The sequence below is a fragment of the Anoplopoma fimbria genome, chromosome 15 (genome assembly GCF_027596085.1).
Source record: "Anoplopoma fimbria isolate UVic2021 breed Golden Eagle Sablefish chromosome 15, Afim_UVic_2022, whole genome shotgun sequence".
Lineage (NCBI taxonomy): Eukaryota > Metazoa > Chordata > Actinopteri > Perciformes > Anoplopomatidae > Anoplopoma > Anoplopoma fimbria.
In genome coordinates, this window is record NC_072463.1 from 5,951,157 (window position 1) to 5,974,286 (window position 23,130).

The 23,130-nt window shown below is 41.6% G+C and overlaps 1 protein-coding gene across 2 annotated transcripts in view; it reads right to left on the minus strand.

Annotated features, from left to right (window-relative positions):
• Window positions 1-178: 178 nt before the first annotated feature.
• The window catches only part of sos2 (son of sevenless homolog 2 (Drosophila)), a 32,788-nt gene continuing 9,836 nt past the window's right edge, over window positions 179-23,130 (minus strand). Inside the window, exons 2-23 of one of the 2 annotated variants that reach the window (XM_054613469.1) lie at window positions 20,458-20,583; window positions 20,150-20,281; window positions 19,048-19,212; window positions 18,711-18,917; window positions 15,737-15,880; window positions 14,924-15,034; window positions 9,992-10,090; window positions 9,598-9,725; window positions 8,739-9,394; window positions 8,513-8,594; window positions 8,231-8,353; window positions 6,012-6,124; window positions 5,339-5,561; window positions 5,070-5,189; window positions 4,785-4,947; window positions 4,127-4,244; window positions 3,773-3,945; window positions 3,567-3,683; window positions 2,615-2,879; window positions 2,359-2,400; window positions 2,058-2,161; window positions 179-1,373 (exon numbers count right to left, since the gene is read on the minus strand). In XM_054613469.1, coding sequence (XP_054469444.1) covers window positions 867-1,373; window positions 2,058-2,161; window positions 2,359-2,400; window positions 2,615-2,879; window positions 3,567-3,683; window positions 3,773-3,945; window positions 4,127-4,244; window positions 4,785-4,947; window positions 5,070-5,189; window positions 5,339-5,561; window positions 6,012-6,124; window positions 8,231-8,353; window positions 8,513-8,594; window positions 8,739-9,394; window positions 9,598-9,725; window positions 9,992-10,090; window positions 14,924-15,034; window positions 15,737-15,880; window positions 18,711-18,917; window positions 19,048-19,212; window positions 20,150-20,281; window positions 20,458-20,583 — 3,918 coding nt within the window. In that variant the 3' untranslated portion in view covers window positions 179-866. The remainder of the gene's footprint in view (window positions 1,374-2,057; window positions 2,162-2,358; window positions 2,401-2,614; window positions 2,880-3,566; window positions 3,684-3,772; window positions 3,946-4,126; window positions 4,245-4,784; window positions 4,948-5,069; window positions 5,190-5,338; window positions 5,562-6,011; window positions 6,125-8,230; window positions 8,354-8,512; window positions 8,595-8,738; window positions 9,395-9,597; window positions 9,726-9,991; window positions 10,091-14,923; window positions 15,035-15,736; window positions 15,881-18,710; window positions 18,918-19,047; window positions 19,213-20,149; window positions 20,282-20,457; window positions 20,584-23,130) is intronic. The other variant, XM_054613470.1, reaches the window with a different exon arrangement.

The window sequence follows — 23,130 nt, forward strand, 5'->3', positions numbered from 1 at the left end:
TGTTGGATTTTTAAAGGCAACAATTTGTGGCTGCGGAGAGGCCTGTCTTCAGATAAAAAAAACAGTCAAGACAGTTTGACTCACGTCTATACAGTCACAGTGTACAGTTTGAGATACAAGGTGGGGGATTCAGTGTCACCTCCGCTATGCATTTCTTTCAATGTCACATTTGTTTAAAAAAAAGAAAAAAAAAAGAAAAAAAGAAAATCCCTTTTCCCCCTGCATAAAATAAGACTTTGGCAACTGTTTGTTTATCAGTTCGTAGGAAAAAACAAATCAATGGAAATGTTTGCTGCTCACAGCCACTGTGAAAGAGCTACGTCCGAGTGGATCATTGAGGAGGAGAGAGGTCTTAAAAATCTGTGAGCTGCAGCACGACTCCAGATGATGTCAATGCCCAAAGAAACAAAGCATGACATTTGAGGCTACAAAGTCCAAGGCCCCCCCACATTCACCCCACCCTGACAGAAGAGTGGGACGTGGGGTAAGTGTAAGTAAAGAGTGTGAGGGGTGAGAACTTTCATCAGGAGCAACAGTCCCGCTCCATAAAGAACAAAAAGACACAAACACTCAACTCCTTGTTGTTATTAGCTGGCACACCGGTGAGGGTTTCTCATTGGCACAGAGGGTTTATGATGAAGGCGGAGCTACTGATCCCCTGAGAGGCACAGCGGGGGGTTGTGATTGGTCGATGCAGAGGGCGGGTGGGTGGAGTTAAGAGTGTGTGGAGCAGTGTTTATTCTTTCTGATCAGTAGCTTTGAGTCCACTGTGTCGTAGTTTGCAGGAGACAGTTTGAAGTTTGCATTTCAAGATCACATCTTGGTGTTTAAAAAAACAACAACAAAAAAAACAAAACAACGCAAACTCACTGGCTGCTGTCGGTGTTCTCCACCAATGAGAGGCCTTGTAGCGGCGGCTGCAGCAGCAGCTCCCTTTTGTATGTCTTTGGTGGGAGTTTGGGGAGTTGTGGGCTGGAGTTGTGGCGTGGGGGGACAGGCGGAGCAGTGATGGGAACAGGGAGAGGGTAGAGGCTGTTCTGGCTGGCGCTGAGCGGGCAGCTCCGCCTTGGGATGCGGGGTGACGGCGTGCTGGGCGGGGTGTTGGGGGAGCTGGGGGAGCTGCTGAAGTCCCAGTGGTATCGGCCCACGGGGGAAGGCTGCATGTTGACCGGGTAGTTGATGAAGATCTCTGGGGGCCGCTGGGGCACCGGGGGAGGCGTGTCGGGCAGAGGGTCGCGGGGCGGCGGCGGTGGAGGGCTGGGCAGGGGGCCGTCCATGGGGGGGCCGTTGTAGACCAGCGGCCGAGGTTGGATCCTGGGCAGAGGAGGGGGCAGCCGGGGGGATGGCTGGGGGCTGTCGGACCTGGAGCTCAGCTGAGACAGAGAGACACATGCAGATCAGAATAGTGTCAAAAGATGATTATATTATGAAAAACAATTAAGCATTACTAAACACGTCTCCGTGAAGTGATGAAGGTTAGAAAATCATGTACGGTAGTGGTTCCACTCCTGAGGGTTGTGACCCCCCATGACAGATTATTAAGAGGAAAGGAAAGAAAAAAAAAAAAATAGACAAACATAAAAACCTATTTGTTTTAGACTTCCTTCTAAATTTTTCCTCTTTTTGTAATTTCTAATAATAATAATAGTAATTAAGCCTTTATTAGTCCCACAATGGGGAAATTATTTCTCTGCATTTAACCCATCCCGGAGGAGCAGTGGGCTGCAATGAAGCGCCCGGGGAGCAACTTGGGGTTAGGTGTCTTGCTCAAGGACACCTCGGCATGTTGCCGGTAGAGGGGTTTGAACCACCAACCTTGTGGTTACGGGACAAGCGCTCTACCTCATGTGCCACAGCCACCTTTACTTACAGGAAGTAAATACTTCTAAATACAGAGAGCTTTCCTTGGTGGCGACAGGTTAATCAGCATTGTGTCAACTCGTTTGGCAAGGGCTTAAATGTAACGGACGTTCATTTATATGTAAAAGTCTCTCACTCCAGCTTTAAGGTGTTGTAATTATGTGTATAATTGGTGGGAAATGATGCTCCGCTCTTACTTTGGCTTCAGACATTGCGTCTTTCCTTCGTGGCGGCAGAGGAGGAGGCCTCAGCAGCTCCTCCCCGAGCTGGTGGAGGCTGCCGCAAGACACAGACTGGAACTCTGAGAAAAAGAAAAAAAGACACTCGTGGAGTAAAAAAAACAAAACGGGATGGATAAGAGATCAAGAACCGGAAGGCCCTGCTCACTGTCACAAAACACGGATCACAAAGTGGTTGTAAGAATGATTCATGGGATAGTCAGGCAGAAAGCAATCAGGTAAAAACGACTTCATTGACAACAGAAAAGCCAACACTCACTTGAAGGCGGAAGAAGGACAGGAGCAAATATGGAGTTGCTTCCTGTAAAATTTAAAGACGGAGAAGATGATTGATTTCACGAGAAAGGTTCATGCTCTTACTCGGCAATACGACTGTTCACTTAGCCACAGTTAAAGTTATTCTTGGCAATTGAAAATAAAAACATTTCCTCTCATGACCAAACCTAAAAAGACTTCCTCTTCTCAAGAAGGGAAACAAAAGATTTCCGCTGAATTGGAGCATCAGCTGAACTCACCGCCATACGAGCTGCTGAAGTCGTGATCCATGAAGACTGAGCTGAGGTCGGAGGAGGCCGACTGTGGAGGGGTCGGCGTGTTCGGGGAGGTGGGCACCGAGGCCGACGCCATCGTCTCCGGCTCGGTCTCGGCGATACTCCGGAAGGTGATCTTATGCGGGGGCTCCCTCTCCAGGGGGACGGGGTGGCCCTTCAGGGTGCCAGAGGTAGACGTTCGCACGGGCCGGATCCCCGGGGATTTAAGAGTGTACATGGTCTTCCTGGGCTGCAGGACAAGAAACCAAAAACACAACAGTGAGAACATCATCACCAATACAACACACTCTCTTTCTCTGAGACAGAACTTAGTGCCTTCTTGAAAACTGCCCACTTAAATTTTTTGCATTCAAATGTCTCCTTCACTCAAAGTAATGTTTTACCAAACAAAAATAAGACTGATAGGCCATCTACTTTGATGAAAGGAGTATCCTGTAGAGTCACTGTTCATGCCTACTTTAGGGTTTATCCACATCTCTGTCTACAAGAAGCTTGTTGAAACTTGCAATAAAAAATAACCAGTTTCCTAAATTGTCACCTAGAACAACTTATTACTAAAAAAAACATCCCTATGTGTGAGATCTGTGGATTCTTTTCAGTGATGGGACATCATCTCTGCAAAGAGATGTTGTTGTTGTTGAATTCTTTAAGCAAAAGTCATGCAGATTTTTCTGCATGAAGGTGGAAAGAATTTGCATGGATAAATGACACTGAAGGTAAGTGAGAATTTCTTTTTTTGGGGGGGGTTAACTGACTCTAAACTACAGAAACATGAGTCGATTTTACTGATATCACAGTAACGGAATGTATTAACAGTCCCATTTGCAGAAAAAGTGTATTTGGGACGAGAACAGAACACTAGAACTGAACCTGAAGACCTTCACTAATACTGAAACACTGCAGTCCGGACACTTACAAATCGAGGAGCCTGCTTGCAGGTCCGTGGCTCAATATCCAGAGACATCTTGAACAGGTAGTCGGAAAACTCCTTCTCACTCCTGTTACCCATCGGGTTCAGGTTCTCGAAGAACCTCTGTGCAACAAAAAAAAAAAAAGAGACATGTTTTGAGCTCAGGATCTGCCAAACATGTTGAGAGAGAAAATGATAAGAGTGACACTCACCCTGATTTCGTGCTCCACCTTCAGACAGTAGGGCTGGTTCTGATACTGCTGGATCTCTCCTGTGATCTCAGCCACTTTCCTCCTCTTGCTGAAGTTGATCAGCTCCTTGCCGTGGCGCTTGAGGAAGTCTGGGTTGCCTTCCTCCGTCTTCAGGATGTTGGTTAAATAGATACCTGAGGATGAAGATGAGTCGAATGGTGGTCAGGAGAAGAACACAGTTTGAAATATAGGAATAAAGAAACTAAAAAACTCTTACTGGGTTTAATACAAATAATGGAAATTGACAGTTATATCTATACATATTATTTAAACTCTCAGGTCATTTTATTCATAGTGACACCATAAAAGACTTACCAAAAAAAGGCACACAGGGTGGGTTTATTGACTTGAGTTTAAGCAAGTATTTCTTAAAGTGGTCCTGGCTCAGCTCCACAGCCTCTTCCAGGATTTTCTTTTTCCTCTCTGGTATTGCCTGTGTGGGTGCAGGAGGGAGGGAAAGTCACATAATGATGTTCTGAGTTCAGTATTTGGTTAAAAAGCATATTAAAACAATAAAGATTAACATGTTTCTCATAAGATAACTGTTGCGGCTGGCTTAATAAAAATGACAGCATCTTAACTGTGTGCGTGTTTTAAATTAAAAAAAGAATGTAGCAACAATCATAAAGGCATCATTCAGCAGCTGGATAAAAACTATTATTTTTGTTAGTTGTAAACAATGGATTTTCCGCTGTAGATAGATCAAATATTTATAGCCACACTAGTACTGTAGTAAGGATCTAAAAATAGCAGAATGTCATCTCTAGTTTCTAGTTAATTGTCATTTCCTGTTGTGTAATGACAATTGCAGCTTCATAAGATCCAGTTTGTCTATTAACTCCTAGTCTCTTTGATTCATTGGTGGGATTTTCTAGTTCATCTTCAGGGGTTTAAAAGTAAAAGTGAATTAAAACCATAAAGTGAATTTTTTTCTAACGAAGACTAATCTGATTGCTTTAATAGTTTCCCTCACCTCAAAGGTGTGGTCCAGCCTGTAGACTGGGACGGAGTTGATGGCACTGACCACCTCCAGCACACCGTTAAAGTTGTTGAGCTCCTGGAAAACCTGCAGAATCTCAATGACCCTCGACAGCACAGCCACCCTCTCCTCCAGGTTCATCGTCTCTACTATGCACCTGAGAACGACACACACAAACGCACAGAGTTAAATCTAATTATTACATTTTTTCTCTTTCGAAGACTTTAAAACCAATTCTGCATTTTATTGTGAATAAAATATTTGCATCATTAGACTCACTTCTCGAACCACAGTGTGAGGTTGGTGGTGTGGCGGATCATGCGGAGCAAGTTGGGCGAGTTCTTCTCTTTGTCCTCTTTGGTCCAGACGCTGCCGACCAGCTCTGACGGCCGGACGGCTCTGTTGAAGAAGACAGTTTTCATTTTTTTCCCGACAAGCAAGGAAAGAACAATTTGATCCAAACCCTGAATACGTTTATACTCTCACTCTAGCAAATATATTATTTATCTGTGGAAACAAACTAATTTAAGTCTTCATCCACTGCTCACCTGTACAGCTCTGACTCGAGCAGAGTCAGCTGGCGGGCGATCTCTATGGGATGAAGGGTCATGAGGTCAAACGAGTCCACTTGGCCCGCTCGGCAGATGTGCCACTCGATGGGAGGAGGCGGGCTCTCGAAGGTGATGTTGTGGCTGACACCATTTGACTGAGTCTGCAGCTTCCTCTTGATGATCTTATTGATGGACTCAACCCACTTTCTCATGGACTTCCCTAAAAAGAAGAAAACACAATGTTTTAAACATCCGTTGTAGGTCAAAGCTTTCCCCCCACACAAACACAGATTTCAAGTGTCTTGAATCACTGTGTTTTGCTTAGTAAAGATGACAGAGCATCTTAAAACCCACTGGATTTAGTCTCAATTCTGATTTGGGATGTATTTGTACACACAGGCTCAAAAAAAAAAAATCATCATGTGTTGTTGTTTAATGTTGCCTCACAAAAATAAGATGTGTTTTAATCACTAAACATAATTATCTGACAGATGACTGCATAAATTAGGCTTTTATTCATAGTTCATCGTGATTAAATCCAATTTTATTTAAATATTTTTTGACACTTTTTTTATGCTCAAAATGTAACTTTTAGCAAAGTACGCTTATGCACAGATATTTGAATGATGTCAATGAAACTTGAATACTGATGTCTGAACATCTCTCTGACCTCTCAGCTGGATCCTGCTGGTGATGTACTCCTCTAACCGACTCCTCAGCTCTGGATCGTTCTCAAAGTCGTAGAAATGATGTTCGACCCACTGACGGAAAACGTTGAGAACTCTGAGAGGCAAAGACACGTTTACAGTATTAACTCATCATATGTATCGTACTCCACACGTACGTAAAATACACTTTCAATTACAAGTATTTGTAAGGAACTTAAGTTAACTGAGCACACTGAAAATATGTTTCCATTTATGTACAACTGACAAGAAAATAGGAAACAAACATGTTCACCACGTCAAGGTGCAGGACTTTTTTTTACTGTTTTGAATTTTTCGCAAAAATCATTTTTGACCTTTTTGCCTTTATTGGACAGTTTGTGGGGAATAGAAAGACATCCAACATGTCCGTGGCTAGAAATACCACTATACTTGTTGTGGTTGTCAAAAACATAAAATAACATAAAAAACATAAACTTTATTATAATTGTAAAATATATACATGAAATTTGACCTTTGCATTCAACCCATCCCCAGCATTAAAAGAGGTGGCCTTGGGAGCAACGTGAGGTTCAGGATCTTGCTCGAGGACACGTCAACATGTGGACAGTAAGAGCTGGGGATCAAACCGCCAACCTTGTGTTTAAAAGGACGACCCGCTCTACACACTGAGCCACAGAGACCCCCTATTGTGTGGCCTGCACTGCAACCATTAAACTGCCAAGGAGCTCTACCAACCAATTTTTTTCCCCAAATAGTAGATGAACTGACAGGGAGGTTGGTAGAATAGAGACATTTAGCAAACAAAGTCCTTAACTGAACAGTTTTTGGCTGGTGGCCAGTGTTTATCTTCACCCTGTCAGTTAACTTTTTTTAAAGAGTGGGTATTTAAAAATAGACACAGCGGGAAGGTTTTATGATTTCAAGGGGAAAAGTCGTGCCTGAAGAGGTATTTTCATGTACTTTGAGTGTCCTGGATTTAAAGTACACTGCTGGACCACATGTTAATGTTAATAACAATAGACCACCCAGACTCCAAGAATAGGTCCTTTCATTTTTGTCCCAATCTGTGCTCACCAGCTGAAGGATTATTAATATCAGTGTTTATAATGCATGTCTGTTCCCTTACGCAGACATCTCATAACCGACTTGCTGCCATCTTTTGATGTTTCACAAAACATTGCGTGACCAGAAGACTCGTACATCACAATGTGCAAACTGCCCACTTGTGTGCTAATGGTTTCTATGACTTAAGTTTAAAGGATTTTACTGCAGCTGCTCTTAACTGCAGTCTGATACTGAGAAGCTTGGAGTTTTTTTATGGTACTTACGGGACTATTCCTGACTCTGTTGCTCCTTATAAGGACACAGAGTCTAATGCAAAAGTAATTCTGTGGCTCAGTGAGAACGTTCAGGCCTTAACAGGAGAATGTGAAAAGAGCCAAACAACAACAGGAGACAAAGACACACGAGATCTTTTGTGGCATTTTGAAAAGGCCTTGCTGGGAAATAAAAAAGAAAGCAGCTAAACTTTTTACATTACATCATTTAGAGACTCAAGGGAATACAGTTTTTAAAACAAAAACATTATTATGTAACCGGCTGTATAACTCCACCTGTAGAAGTAACTTTTGACAACGCAATTCAAGTTGACCACCGCAGATTTAAGATGAGCCAAGCAAGAAACCCGCACATTTCATGCTCTTATTTTGTACTTTTTGTCTCATGGCGCCTTTTTTGTTCTAAGTAACTTTGGACTGTGATGCTTATTTTAATTATAATTAACAAAAGGGCCAGTTTGTCGGATTTTGGAGATTTATTGGCAGAAATTGAATATAAAATTCATTAAAAAAAAAGATTATTAGTCTATAATCAGCTAAAACCAAGAATCATTGTGTTTTCTTTGCTTAGAACAAGGCGTTTATATTTGAATAAGGAGCCATGTTTCTACAGTAGCCCAGAACGGACAAACCAAACACTGGCTCTAGGGAGCGCCTTTTGTGTTTTTTACGTTACCTAAAGGCCACCGTAGTTCTCCAACACATCTGTGAAACTGCAGTAAAGTTAGCTGCAAACCCGTGGTAAGGTTGCTCCTAAAGTAGGCGAGGCAAAGGTCCTGATAAGGAAGCATGGCGTTACCACGGTTTTGCACTTTTGCGGTTTTCTCTTCGTCGCTGAGGAGCCTTACAGAAAACAATCAGCTGTGATCGTACGGCTGTCGTACCTGAGCTGGACTGGCTGCACGTATTCCTTCCGGAATCTCTGGAGTTCAGCCGCCATCGGCTGGTCGCCGTTCCAGAGAGCCTGTCGGTCCTCCTCAGTCGGTTCTGGCTCAGGGATCTCAATCCTGAGGAAAATAACAAATCAGACATATGATATTTCAAGATGTCATGGCACCCATAACACCACATCGCTGAAATATACATATTCTCCAAAGGAAGACAGATTGTTCTTATGGCTACATCAAAACAGCCACAGCGATGAAAGTAGCGCTCTTTAACTGTACCTGTCTATCAGCAGGGCGAGAAGCTCCTGTGGTTTGCAGAATGATCGGTATGTTGTAAGAAACGTGCGCACAAAGTTAGGATCTACGAAGAGATGAAACCGATTAGATACCAGACACAGACAATAATCATCACAATGTCTCTTTGCATAATAAACATTTGAGTTAGCAAAGAGAAACAGAAATATTTTAAACGTCTATATCTAGAAGATCTATTGCAGCATCTTACCAGCATACATATGGTAGGTGAGCCTCTCTATGAGCTTGACCACCGTGCCGGCCTTGATGATGGGGATGCCTGTTTTGCTCTGCACTTTGTCCTCAAACACAATGTTCTCCTCAGAGTCCTGCACGGCGAAGCGGTAAACCTCCGGCGAGGGCAGCCTTAGAGGATGCGCCTGTTCCTCGTGCTGCAGCACTGTGTCCAACATGCGATCCAGAGTGGAGCGGTACTGCAGAGTGACCAGCCCCGCCATCCACGCCGCCTTCTCCTCTGCTGTCCGTGCACAGAAAACAGCACAGTTTTCATCTTTTCCTATCAGTTCAAAGGCGTGCCGCAGCTCCGACGAGTCCTCGCGATCCACGATGCGGATCTTCCTCAGCACAAACTTCTCCTTCAGACGGTACTCCGCCCCGCTGCCCGAACCCGGGAGCCGCGAGCTCTGATTGGCCTTGCAACTTATCATCAGGCCGTCAAACAGGAAGTTGTGTCTCTCGTGCTTGGCGCCGGCTCGTAAAAGAGGGCCCTCCAGGATGAACTCGCTGCAGCACTGGCCGATGTCTTTCCCCTCCCAGCCGTCGATGCTCTTCTGAATCTCGTTCATGCGTTTGATGGCTAGTTGTTTGCTACGAACCTGCCTGCTGTACAGGCGGTACATGGGCTCACTGTGAGGAGGAGGGAAGATTCAATGAGAAAACCAAAGAGCTCAATGCATGACATCAAACAAAAACCACTGAAATATCACAACTAACATGACTGTGATACAACTCTTTAACTGAGAACTACTTTCTGCCATTTGGTCAATAACATGTAGACAGAATGACTGAGTGAATATGAATCATTATTAGTTTTAGAAGAGGAGGCGTACCCGGGTTTGCGGCGAGGCTGGTGCTTGGCATAGATGCGCTCCACGCTACACTGAAGATTGAGCAGCGCTGTGATCGCCTGTTTCAGACATTCTCGGTCATCTTGGTCTTGACTGCGCTCCTGAAGTTGCTGCAAAAAAATGCCAGAAAACAAACAGATCAGATATGTTGCTGTATTTCATAATGCAGAAGTTTATAGATGTGTCATAGCAGGGGACTGCACAGGTGCTTCAAATATTATCATTAATTACGGCATTATATAAAGCTGAGACAATTTAAGAGTTCTGGTTCATAACATTTGTGGCATGATGATGCCACAAAAAGTCAATCAAAAGGAAACAATAGTGAAAAACATCCTCATCTTTTCTCAGAACCGCTCCGTGCGTCAGGACATACCTGTAGCAGCTCAAAGTAGTGCATACAGTGGTATACTGGGACCATCATCAGCTGTGGAAGGACATACTGGACTGCTTCTTTGAAGCCTTCTGCAACTGACTGGAGACACAGAGACAGAAGAACTGTTAGTGATGGACATATGGACAGATTTTAAACAACCAGCATGTGACAGAGAGGGAATTTATTTTACTTATCACCTCCGCCAAGGGGGGGTCATGTTTTCGGTTCAGTTTATTGGTTTGTCAGCGGGATTACGGAAAAAACTTCTGGCCGGATTTGAATGAAACTTGGTGAAAGGGTGTAGAACGGGCCAAGAAAAGAACTAGTCAATTTTGGAGCTGATCCGAATCATGGAGCGGATACACACAAATTTACTAATGTTCCCATTCTCTAATTTTATTGGGATTTTAAAAAACATGTTTTTGTCTGATGAGTGAGTATTGTGGCTCCTGAAGAAGCCATTATAAAGATGTTTCTTGTTTTCTTCACATGTTCACAACATCCAGCATGATGCCAGCAAGTACAATGTGAACACAACTGTCAGGCACAATAATAAAAACTACAGAAATATATCCCAGATTGTAAAATAACCACAAAATAAAGCTATTCAGAATTGAACAAAATACTACAATACAATATTACAAAATACTGCAAATGATAAAAAGAGAAGTGTGAAGACGAGGTTAATTAAAATGGGTTCGTTTCAGAACATAAATGAGACTGAAGAGGCTGCAGAATGATGGAGGAGGGATGGAGGAGGGAGAAGCGGTTGACCGAGTAAAGGCTTCTGGGTAACCGGAGAGGAGGCCGTCATAGTATCCATTTAAATCTCCCGTTCCCCTGATAGACGACTCAGAATCAATATGCTACTACTCAGACTCCACAGCAGCGGCCATGCTGTCTGTGTGGGGAGGGGAGGAGGGTCCGCGTGCACGGAAAAAAAAAAAAGACATCAGCTGCCTGACGCACACTGATGGACAGCCGGGGGAACAATGACCTAAGTTTAGATCATGTTATTGATATCACGTTATTGATACGTCAGCATCCTGCGGGTTTACGAATGGTCTACGTGCGTTAGAGCTACACGTTTAGATGCATCATAACCAGCAGCACTATGTATTTAGCTTGATAGGGTGCAATACTGGTGCAATGCATTTTAAAGTGTGCGCTTTCATGCAACAAATCAAGCGCTCCTGATAGACAAGCAGAGTAATCGTTTGTTTCAAACAAGCCGTGATTAAGTTGAGACTGTTTATAAAATGGAGCCGGTTTTAGAGGGTGATAACGTTTTTTTAAACACAGGAAATCAACAAAACAATGTTCCAAAAATTAGCTTCAAGTGTTTATGCTAAGTTTACCTGCTGATAGCACCAGTTTAATATGATCATACGGCATATTTTAGGGTGGTTTTCATCTTCTCATCTAAACTCTCAACAAGAAAAGAGAATCTGCAAATTTCCAAAAATGTCTAACTATAGTTTTAGATTGAACGCTGAATGACTAATAAAGTATATTGTGAAATTAAAGGTTGTTTTCTTTCAATTTGAAACAATCAAAACTATTCTGTTCCTAAAGATGGACAAATATAGCGATGTATTGATGTGACGCTTGTGACATGAAAGTCATTTTTGTTAAGTTTTGTTTTGGAGGTTTGCCAGCAATCTCATATGTAAAAACTGACAAAATATGTAATAATAATGTTTAACAGCTAAATTTGAGTTGTTCTTGCCAAATTCAAACCAGATTTCTTTTTAGTTTAGAGGGTATGATTCAAATTTTGTTCCATATTTATTCCCATTATTATCTACCCAAGATCTTCCTCGCTTTGTAAAAAGAAAAAAACATAAGTTCAATAAAATCTTAAGCAAAGAAGTAAAAGTAATGTTTACATTGTGTACTACCTTGTCATTTGCAAGTGACTTCATCCTTTCAAGTGTATTTTTTAAATATATATATATATATATATATATATATATATATATAAATATCAATAGCTGTTTACCAGCTAAATTTGAGTTGTCCTTGCCAAAAATGGTGTTCAAGTAAAAAATGCAATATGAGCCAATGTAGCTTATTTTCCGCTACAATAATCCGCTTTAAGATCCCAAACTTCACAGACTTATTGTGAAGGGCTTTCTTTTTTACATCTGATCCGAGCAGGTGAACTGGAAATAAAGTTGATATTGTGTTGGATAGCGTGTTAAAACGAGTCTCTACAGGAGAGCACGCACCATTGTGGCGGCAGCCTAAATATAAACACACAGTGCAGCAAAGAGAACGGTACAGAGCGGCTCTGAGAACAACATGTTCCCGTCTCACACAGGCACAGGGCGGCTTGAACCCAAGTCGAGGGTCTTTTGCCGTCTTAATTCACGGCTTATTTTCTACATTAAATGCGCCTTGGGCCACCAGCTCCCCCCACCCCAGGAGAAAAATGGCCCGCAGTGTGGCTGCCTGTTCTATTTTTAAAAGGCGATGTAATTTACCCACAATACCAGACGCTGCAGAGTGCAAGGGGGCTGAGTGCTCGACAGACACATCCATCTGACAGAGAGCGGGGGGGCGGAGGAAGTCAAGAAGGATGGAGGGAGGAAGATGAAGTACGTGCAAACGAGACAAAAGCTGAAGAGGCAGAGCAGAAGAGCTGCTGATGATAACACCAAGGGGTTCAATCCGTATGTATGCGTTTATACCGGGTGAAGAAGAACACGTGATGGTTCATGTTGTAAAAAAAAAAAACAGACTATGGAGAGACGAGGAGACGAACAGCCGTCGGGTCAGAGATGAAACACAAAGTGAGAGATGCTTAAATAAGATTAGGCAACGGTGCAGAAACAGGGTCAGTTTGATGAAGAGGGTGGAAGGTGTGTGAGGGGGGGTGGGGAGGTTAGAGGGGAGGCTGGTGGAGAGACACCATTACACCATCTGCCCCTGGGACACACACACACACACACACACACACACACACACACACACACACACACACACACACACACACACACACACACACACACACACACACACACACACACACACACACACACACACACACACACACACACACACACACACACACACACACACACAAAATTGATTTATATAAAAGCACAACAATAAATATATTATTTTGACCAGGACGAATCAAAATCTGTGGATTGTACAGCTGATTAGTTAACCGAGTTTCCTTTTAAGTAACAAAAGGGGAGAGGATCAGTGGTGCGAGTTTCTCAAATGTGACTTCTTGATGGGTTTCTTATATTAAAACTATATGACAATGTCTTTGTTGCATTCTAGAGGAGAAGCATTAATTGTTTTGTCTGAACCATCGTCCAAACCTCAAAGACGTTCAGTTAAAAGCTACAAATCTGTAAACTTAAGATGGAACCAATAAGTGTTTCCTTAAAACTGACTGAAAGGATTGACCTATTTTCAACACTGATGTTTTGATTATTTTCTGTCGATCAACTAATCAATTCATCAGCTGTATGTAGAATAAATAAACATAAATATTGGTACTCAAAGACAGTCATATTGAGCAAGCTGACACAACATGTCTCCTTCAGGTTATACACCTTCATGGCCTGCAAGGAAAATATCAAGTGAAACAATGCAAGGTGTTTTTGTGCTACCCATAAAGTGCAAAAATAAAGCTGTGTTTTTAACTCTCGTGCCCTTTCCCCCACTCTCGTACAATGAGTATGTGAAAATAAACATTGGGTGTGGGCAATCAGAGGACAGTGCCATCAGTGTTGATCTAACTGGGGTTAGACTGGAGGTTTGAGGGTAAACACAGCGAGGCCCCAACCTGAGGTACAGTAAGGGCTGCAGGACGGTCCGACAGCAGCAGAGTTTGTGATGCAACTATAAAACGTAAGGTAGGTCTATTGACAATGTATCTTAATATCCGTTCCACAAAATGCCAGATTGGTGTTTGGAACATAAGAAAACCACCTCGTACAGTAAATACTGTGTGAAACTCTGCTCCATGTGAACGGTTGGACTCGCTGGTCTTTGGCCTGAGAAAACACCAGCAAATATTTCATCTTCAAAGGCCACCGGGCTGAAACCCCCATTGAGTATAATTCAATGCTATTCTTGTGAAGAATGTCCAAATAAAACAATGCGGCAGCAGCGAATAAACTGTACACAGGACGCTGGATATGTCATGACATGCCCTCAAACGATATCGGGAGGAATTCCACCAGGTTCACTTCAAAGCAAAACAGGAACAAATATTCAGGCGCTGTTTGCTCGGTGTAAACACATAAGTGACCTACTTGCACCTTCATGTTTAAAAACAAACTTTTTTTTTTCTCTTTTCAGGTTAATGGCATTTTTTGTGCTTTTTAAGAAAGTTTATGATAGAGAGAAAGAGTGGAGTGCATCATTTTAAAGTCATAGCATGGCAATTAAATGTTGTTGATTTAAAGATAACAATTAACGATGATACCAAGACATATACTTTAATACTAAAAAATGATAAACTATTTATAATAACTGAATATCGACCATCTATTCAACAAGAGAGGTCTTAATTACTTTAAATCACACATCAGAAATGGAGTTTCTAGACAACATTTTTTTTTATATTTAATGACTTTTAAGACCTTTATTATTCCTCTTAAAGAGATTGACAAGCTAGACTACAGTTTACATCGTTATTGAGTTTAATTGAATGTGAATAACGGAAATATTCAGTCCAAATTAGCTAACATAACTGCCTTCTCATTAACGACAATAAAACTACAAGTGCAATGGACAAAATAAATAATTCAGGTTATATATACACCCTGTTCTTTAAGATAACTCTTTACCCAAATATGAAAAATCATGATTTGAATAATTACTACTAATACTGATAACAAACTTTCTCTTTATCCGAGTTTCTGTATTGTATTTCCGAAAACAAGCCCAGACGACCGAACATCTTACCTGGAAGTAGAAGCCGGCGGTCGACCGTGCCATCAGGTTGTTGAAGTGCTCGTGGAAATCCTTACTGAGGATATCCTGAGACAAGGTCTCGTAGGGGTCAAACGCCTGCTCCTGTAGACGAGGACAGAATAACTCAACAGTGAGTGTTGACACCTGACAGTATTCCTGACAGTATTCCTACTCGTTAGATAAGGATGCTCAGATACAAGCTAATATCCCATGCTAAACATTAGCTGCCTGTATTTAAGAAGTATTAGTTAATGAGCTGCTAATTTACAGTAATGAACATGTTGCTTTTAATAGAACGTACAGACAGTTCATGCTGCAAACATGGTAAAAGTGCTGACTGTATAACCTTTGTCAGAGGTCCTAGGACGCGATATAAAAATGTTAGATGCTTTATATATTAACAGAGGACATATTTTCTCTTTCTGTTCCGGGTGAGGTGGTGGTTTATTGTTAGGTTAGTAGAAAAACTAGGGCTTAAGGTTGTTTGTTTATGTCACTCGGGTGAATGTAAGAGGTGCAGCAAGGCTTCTTTGATTGACAGCAAACAAATGTACTGCATTAATAAATTGCAAGTCAGACATCAGATATCACATTGTGAACAGTGTTTTAGTTCAGGAATGCAACTTTAAAACCTATGGGTTATGTTTTTTTTTTAGTCGTCACAAATAAAATCTCAACCTGTGGAGCATCTGTGTAATTTGCATGCATTTCATCAATTCACAATTCAAATTCGGTTAATATATTTGGCAACACACATCTTGAACTAGTGAGTTTTAAGGTTTTCGGGTCAGAAAAGCTTCATACCTCTGCTAGATCTTCAAAGCAGCTGCCCACCAGCGGATGAGGACTGCCATCAGCTGTCATCTCCACGGCATCCTCGATGAGTCCGAGCAGCTTCACAGTCAGCTCGTGGATGTCCAGGATGTTACTGAAGATCACCTCCACGTCCTGCACAACAAGAGGAAAGTTAATTAAAAAGGTTGGAGAGGAAGGAATGAATCCTTAAACCAGCTAGGAAAGTCTGCTGCAGGCAGAGGGATTAATTACCCTACTTACCTCTTTCTACTCTTAAAAAGGGGGAACTCCATTGATTTAACACTTCTTTCTTTTTACAAGCCTTGAATTTGATTTGAGTTGCATTGTGGGAAATATAGGTGTCAGGATAAAGAAAATGTGGAGAAAAAAAAAGACTACATTTCTGATCTTTTTTTTGTGATTACAGACTTATTGTTTCCAGAAAGAATGCGTTCACATGCAAACAACTCAGTATCACACAAAATCAGAGATTGGATGAACATAATGTTGCAATAACGGGGAACACAAGGAAATAATTATATGGATCAATGGATGAATTCCTCTGAATGAGAAATTTTCTTTTCATCCCACCAAACTGTTTGCACAGAAATAATCTTCTTGTCTACTCGAGCCTGACTCAAGCATAAACATACTTGTAAAAAGCGGTCTGCACTGTGTCAGACTTACACTTTACATTACAGCTCGGTAATAACATGGTAATAGTTGGAAAACAGTTTGATAATAAAAAAGGTGAAAATTATTGTCATTATTGAGCAGTAATGTAAAGTGCTACCAGAAATGTTTAAGATATTTAATAATCTAAAAACGCGGCCATGGCCATGTCTCAAAATGTTGGTAAATAATTTAAATATGTTTTGCATTGTGGGTAAAAATGTGCAGCTATTTTCCTTTACACTGACAATAACCAGGTTAGTTGAGTGCATGTAAACACACTGAAGGTGTTTAACCAAAGGAGAGTGTTGCTGAAAGAGCTCTCATTCTTGGCCTTCGTCCCTTAGATAAACAAAAGCTAAAAAAATAATAATGGTGGGAGTGAGCACTAAACATGGCCTAACTCGCTTAGATAAACAAATGCTAAAAGAAATTGAGCCGGGAGTGAGCATTAATCAACAACATGCTTTTAGGAAATATTTTTTTCAGGCAGACGAGATCCCTAAAATAACCCTGAGTGATTATCGGCTGCTCACGTCTGAATAGAAGTTCAGTCCTGTCATCATTTGACCGTAACACTTTCTCGACATCTCCCGAGTCATTTCACGCTGCGTTTCAACAGACATAATTGAGGTTATTTTGGCGAGGGCTGCAGATGTTGTTCCTGTCTCAACATAATTACATGTTCTGCATTCCACCGGGCCTCACTAAAGGTTTATCCTCCTCACCCAAATGATACCACAAATTACCCAACCCAAAATATGCAACGCCGCAGCGACCCATTAAACTCAAATTTCCATTCACTTCCTGTTAACCCATAGACCCACCGTTCAACTCCTTACTCGTACGAGAACTTGGAGCATTTAATTACCATATTAGGCAAAATTTAATTGGTAATTTGTTTCTTTGGTTACCCTGCTGTGACAGATGAATGTCTATTTACTGGAGGGGTCAGAGAGCATGGGTGGAGTCTCACGAGATGGTACACAGTAGTTCGAGCCTTTTTTTCCCCCATCAGGCATGGACATATTGGCTGGTCCAACTTTCTGCATACAGGATGATTTCTCTGACTGTCTGGTCCTCGATTAGAAAAGACAAATGTCCTTAATCTCAGAAAATGTGAGTTTTAATTTTGCATTTGTTCTGTCTGCAGTGTGGAGGAACCTCAGACCGAGAAGTTTCAGTCGTATCAAAGCAATATTCAAAGCACTTAAAGGGAAAGTGGGAAAGTAACTTGTCAGGTTGTCTCTTCTCTCCAGGTTCAGTAACAAAGTTCAACACTTTCAAATCTGTGTGGGTGTTTCAAAGTGCTTCCTGATGCCGATTACCAGTTAGCCGATTACAGAGTTTCAGTTGTAATCCCTAAATGTTCTTACGCTGAATTTGGCTGAAATTGCTTTGTAATTAGGTTCACAGTTAGTTGGAAACTTAACTTGTTGTTTATAAGCTGCCTTTAGAGTGAGCTGGCAGCAGCTACTGTATTCAGCACAACAAGAGTTTGTGGACGTCTTTGAGACAAGTATCCGGCACCTTTAGGTGAATAAAACCGGTCTTTTTTTAAAAATCTATTTATAATCCAATGCTTACATTGTGGATCAGCCATTATTTTGTGTTTATGTTTAGTAAGCAACATATAGCGGCTCAGATGTTGTATACTACCAGTCTTGTGATACACAAGTCCTTTATATAGTGTTGAACCGTTGTAAAAAGTGAAAAGTTCATCGTTGTTTTCTGATCTGCTCTCCTTTATCAAGCTTTGTCAAAGAGGTGATAACAATTCCACTGTATCCACAACATGTTTCAAGCAATAGTCCCTATGAAAAATATATATTTTCAGATAAACTTTACAGGGTGACAAGTCAAGCTTATATCAGCTAACTGTGCATGCATTGACGCCATTTCCTGTGGCTGTTTCACAGTAACCCACATCTCCCTTCCCAAGAAAAAACACTTTTTATTAAATATATACAGAAAGTGCAGCATTATTATCAACAGTAGCTTTGTAAGTTAAATTAAACTTATTGCAGCTATGGAATAGTTTCGTAATTGGGCTCCTACTGTGACAATTAATGAGGCAAAATGATGCACGGGGATTGACGTGGAACAACATCATGAATAACGTCAATAAATCTTGTGTAAATATACTCTGACATTTGTGTTTCACAGTTGACTACTGTCCAGTGTGCCAACTAGTGGTTTGAGTAGTTTGTGAAATTGCTCTTGAGCACATGGGGAAAAAAAGTGTGTGAAATTAGGATGGCAATGATTAAAGTTTAGTCCGTATTCCAGGTATTATAAAACAATTGCTCACCTGAGGCGTGAAGATTTTGGGGTTGGACAGGAAGTGCTGGCGGAACACTTTGATGATGAGGTCGAGCTCTCGCAGGTATTGCCGCTCTTCTGCGATTTCAAGCCGGACCATATCGTCGTACGTGAGCTCGCCGGAGGACGACGGCTCCTCGGTGCACTGAGACATCAAGCCGATGTCCTCCTCCTGGTCGAACATGTCCATCAACACCTGGAAAACAAACGATGGAAACGATAAATCAAGAGTCAAAGACAATTGTTATGTATGATGTTTCACACATGCTCGAAACCTGCATCCATCAAAGTGGGTGTGAGCTTTTCCTTTCCTCACATATTCTCACCTTGTCTGCACACATGGACACCTTGATGTCCTGCTGGCTGATTTCATAGTGCCGAATGTTGCCGACGTAGTTTCCCGCCAGTTTCAGTATGTCTGCTGATATGTATTCAAGCACGGCCACGATGTAAAGGGAAACATGGTAGTCCACTTTATAGCCCAAAACCTCCTGTTGGGAAAAAATCCAGAAAAACAACATATTAAGTATTAAACATGAGTTAAACAGTGGGTCAAAATTATACCTAGCATCGGTCTGAACCTGCATGATGGACCAGACCTGTTCAGGGTAATTCAATTATCTGAGTGCCGCATCGGCTCAGTTACCTGCCAGGTAAACCGCAAAAAAAGGTGATTCGAGGGTGATATTTTTGTATTAATTATATTTACAGGCTCAGTTCTGGGTTAAACATGCAGGTTAAATCAAAATAAATAACTAAAATATCAATAATTCAATGTTTTAATCCTCTGATTTCTCGTGTGTCAGCCCTCTATTCTGCGCCACCTGAAATATGAGAGTCGCTTCAATCAGGTGTGTTACTAACACAAAAGTATTCCCTGAACTAACTTTGTTTTAAAAAAATACATACATATATATATATATATATATATATATATATATATTTGTTTCTCATGTAAGACGGCCAAAATGATCACTTCAAAACGTGCCGCCTGATCAAATTATTTGAACAGCGAATGGTTATTATAGGATTTTCATGTCGGCCCATGGATCTCGTGTTGGGTTGCAGAACTAATTGGTCATATGTGCGTGTGGCTTGGGTTGGGTGAGGTATTGCATGTCGCGGTGCTGGGGCAGGAGAAGGGTCTAGAAAATAAGACCCATGCAGGACCAAGCTGTCAAAACAGCGAGCTAAATTGGATTAAATATATTAAATATTTCCCAGCAACTGCCGTGACTTTCTGGCACTTGCGTCAGAGTTGGCGACGTCTAATGAGAACGTGAAACCTGCTACCGTCCAGATTCTGTGAACGGAAACATGCCTTTCAACCTTAATGACAATAATGTAGCGCTAAAAAAGCAGGATTTTGGGAGTGTAAAGCTTTATGTGACTGATAGAGAGACTGGTGGGGTCTTCAGGAGTCCTTACCTTAAGCAGTGGGTGTATCTTGTCCACAGGGAGAAGGAGCGGGTTCCTCCTCTTGCGTTTCTCAATAGCTGACTGTGCGTCAGCAATCGCCCACTTATCTATCGGGTGGGGGAAAGTTTTCTGGACACGTTCCTGGAAAAAAGAAAACGACTCTCTTAACACTTGATAAGTTTGGAAGCATTAAGGTGATTGAAAGCTGCAAGCATTCAATTAGTTATGCGGAATGTTGCTGTGGTAGCACGTGTTTTCCTAAATTGCATTTTTGTCAATTTGCAACACATTATGAATTTAAATTTAGAGTGCCTCACCTCTACGTCCTGCACGGAGCGAGGCTGGGCCACACACAGCATGTTGAGCAGCTGCAGGATCAGCTCCTCGATGTGCTGCAGGGCGTCCTCCTTTGCCATGAGGTTCGGGTGGACCTGCTTCTGTACCTGAATGTCAGACACAAACATGTGCGAAGAGATGAGAGACGGCACGAATGATGAAAGAGCATCCTGTAGCTTCAAAACTGGTGTTTAAATGAATAAAAACACTTTGGTCTGCACTGCTCACATGATCTCACCTGAGACTGTGCAATACGTGAAACCATTCACAACACCTGGTATGATGCACCCGAATGACGCTCAGGTCACATTTATTGACGTCAAAGCAGCAAGTACAGGCAATGACTAATAGGAAGCGAAAACACCTGATCTTGGATACAGTGGTGTTTTTTTGCATGTTTCAGCCAATTTTGTTTTACTTCAGTAGGTAAAGTGAGTAAAAGTGGATGCCTGGAATGTAGGAAAATAATAGGAAACATATGAAACACGTGTGAAATCTGGCTGCACAGGACAGATAAATCTCCTCTCCATCGCGGCAATTATTCAGCCTCAATTTAAGCTGAAAGACATTTCCAGCCCATAAATCTGTCAGCAAATATGATCTCCATATAAATGCAATAAGATGTGCGTTTAAAAGTTCTCCTCTGCTGATTTATTAAGTCATCCAGGCTTTTTCCCTGAGGGTGGAACCAGGCAGACACAGAAGGTGTCGTTTAAGGTGCAGACAGCAGAGAAGGTGTGGCTTCACCAGGTCTACAAGTGGAAGACAAGAACACCCCCCCCCCCCCCACCTCCTCCCACCCAACCAGCCTCCAACCTCCCAAAAGTTGTCGTCATTCGGGCCGTGCCCTCTTGCAGGAATGCTGTCAGTTGAGATACTATTATAGCACCAAAGCAGACTTAGAGGGGGAGAGAGAGAGCGAGAGAGAGAGAAAAGGCTGGGAGAGAACGAGAGGAGAGAGGTGGATCGAAAGACAGCCTCACATTTACTCTCCACTCAAACAAAAGCCCGGCCCTGTTCACATGCTAGTGATGGAATTACCCTGGCATACAGTAAAGTGGGGCATTATGATGACAAAACGTTGCCCCCGGATTTAGGAATGTGAGAGGAGAGTTAAAAAGGTCAACGCAGGCCGAGCTTTACGCATTCTTGTGCTCTGACATAACAGAGACGCAGCGACGGGAGAGGATGTCCCCCTCTGTCTCAAGTTTAAGTTAATTTGTTGAATTTGAAGGTGAATTTCTCACTTAAGGGGTTTATAAAAAAGACCCCTAGTTCTGATAGGATTCATTAACTGCAATCAGATGCCTTCTGAAAACAAGAGGAGCTGGAAAATCTGCGGCTCTTTGGTCTCGTTTACGTCATTCCTGTTTTGATGCACACTCACAAGACTTAACAGTTATAAATAAAGCCACAAGTATACACTCCACGCGGAAAAAGTTTTACATCAAAGCAGAAGTAGGTTATGAGATATATATTCTCTCAACCGCAAATAGGCACTTGACCAAATTCCACAGGACACCAGGAGCTGTGAGTCACCACACTGAAACTACGGGTTTCCCTCGGCTCCATTCACAGAATAGTTGGCCCCGTTTCTGAGAGGCCCACGTCCAACAAGTGTCGTCCATCGGCAACAATGTCAGGATGAGACACGGAGCAACGAAAATACACTAATATGGATGTTATTTGAATGAAAAACACAATTGAAAGTGAATTCAAATACGACACATACAACCGTTACAAGGGAACCAAATGAGCTGCTGAACAGTAGGTGTGCTACATCACAATACAGTATGTACTTTGTTTCTGCTTGTAGAGCTGAAACAATTAATACATTAATAGAAAATGAATCTACAGCAAGTTTGAGCGTTTCTGATTGCAAAATTTTCAAGCAAAAAAGTCCCAAAAATCACTAGTTCCAGCTTTTAACATGCCAATATTTTATGAATTTCTCAGTCTTTTATAATAATAAACTGAATATGTTTGGGATTTGGATTCATGTAACCATTTAAGTATATTTTGGGGGTAAATGTGACAAAAATTGAGTTGTTTAAGTTTCTAAAATGTAAATAATGTATAGGTGTCTTAGCCTTATACAATGATAAGCTGAATATCTTTGTGTTTTTGAGTGTTGTTTGAACATAAATACATTTAAACATAACACTTTGGACTGGAAATTGTAATGAGAATGTCATTTTTATGTAGACCAAACAATTCAAATAATTATCAGACAAATCAATAATAAAATAATTATTAGCTGCAACATTTGCGTGCACTGATAAAAAAACGTCTAAATGACCACGTCTAAATCGAGGACTGAAAGCAGAGCGGGAACATGTGCAGGTATGACTACTGCTCAGAGTATTTACAGTACCACTGAAACTTGACCCTAATGGGTGATGGATGCAGCGTGGTCTAATATAGTTGGCGGCGGACACTGAAGTAAGCGCAAACAAAGTGAAAGCAACAGAATGGAAAAACAGCAGGGGAACTCCTGAATGTGAAAAGCACTGAAAACATTAGAGACAACAAGAGATTTGTCACATGCAGAAGCACGTCAGCAGGTGGATTAAAAAAAAATTAAAAATCCCAAAATATTTGCTGGTTCTAGTTTCTCAATTAAGACGATTTACCGATTCTCTGATTTCACATAT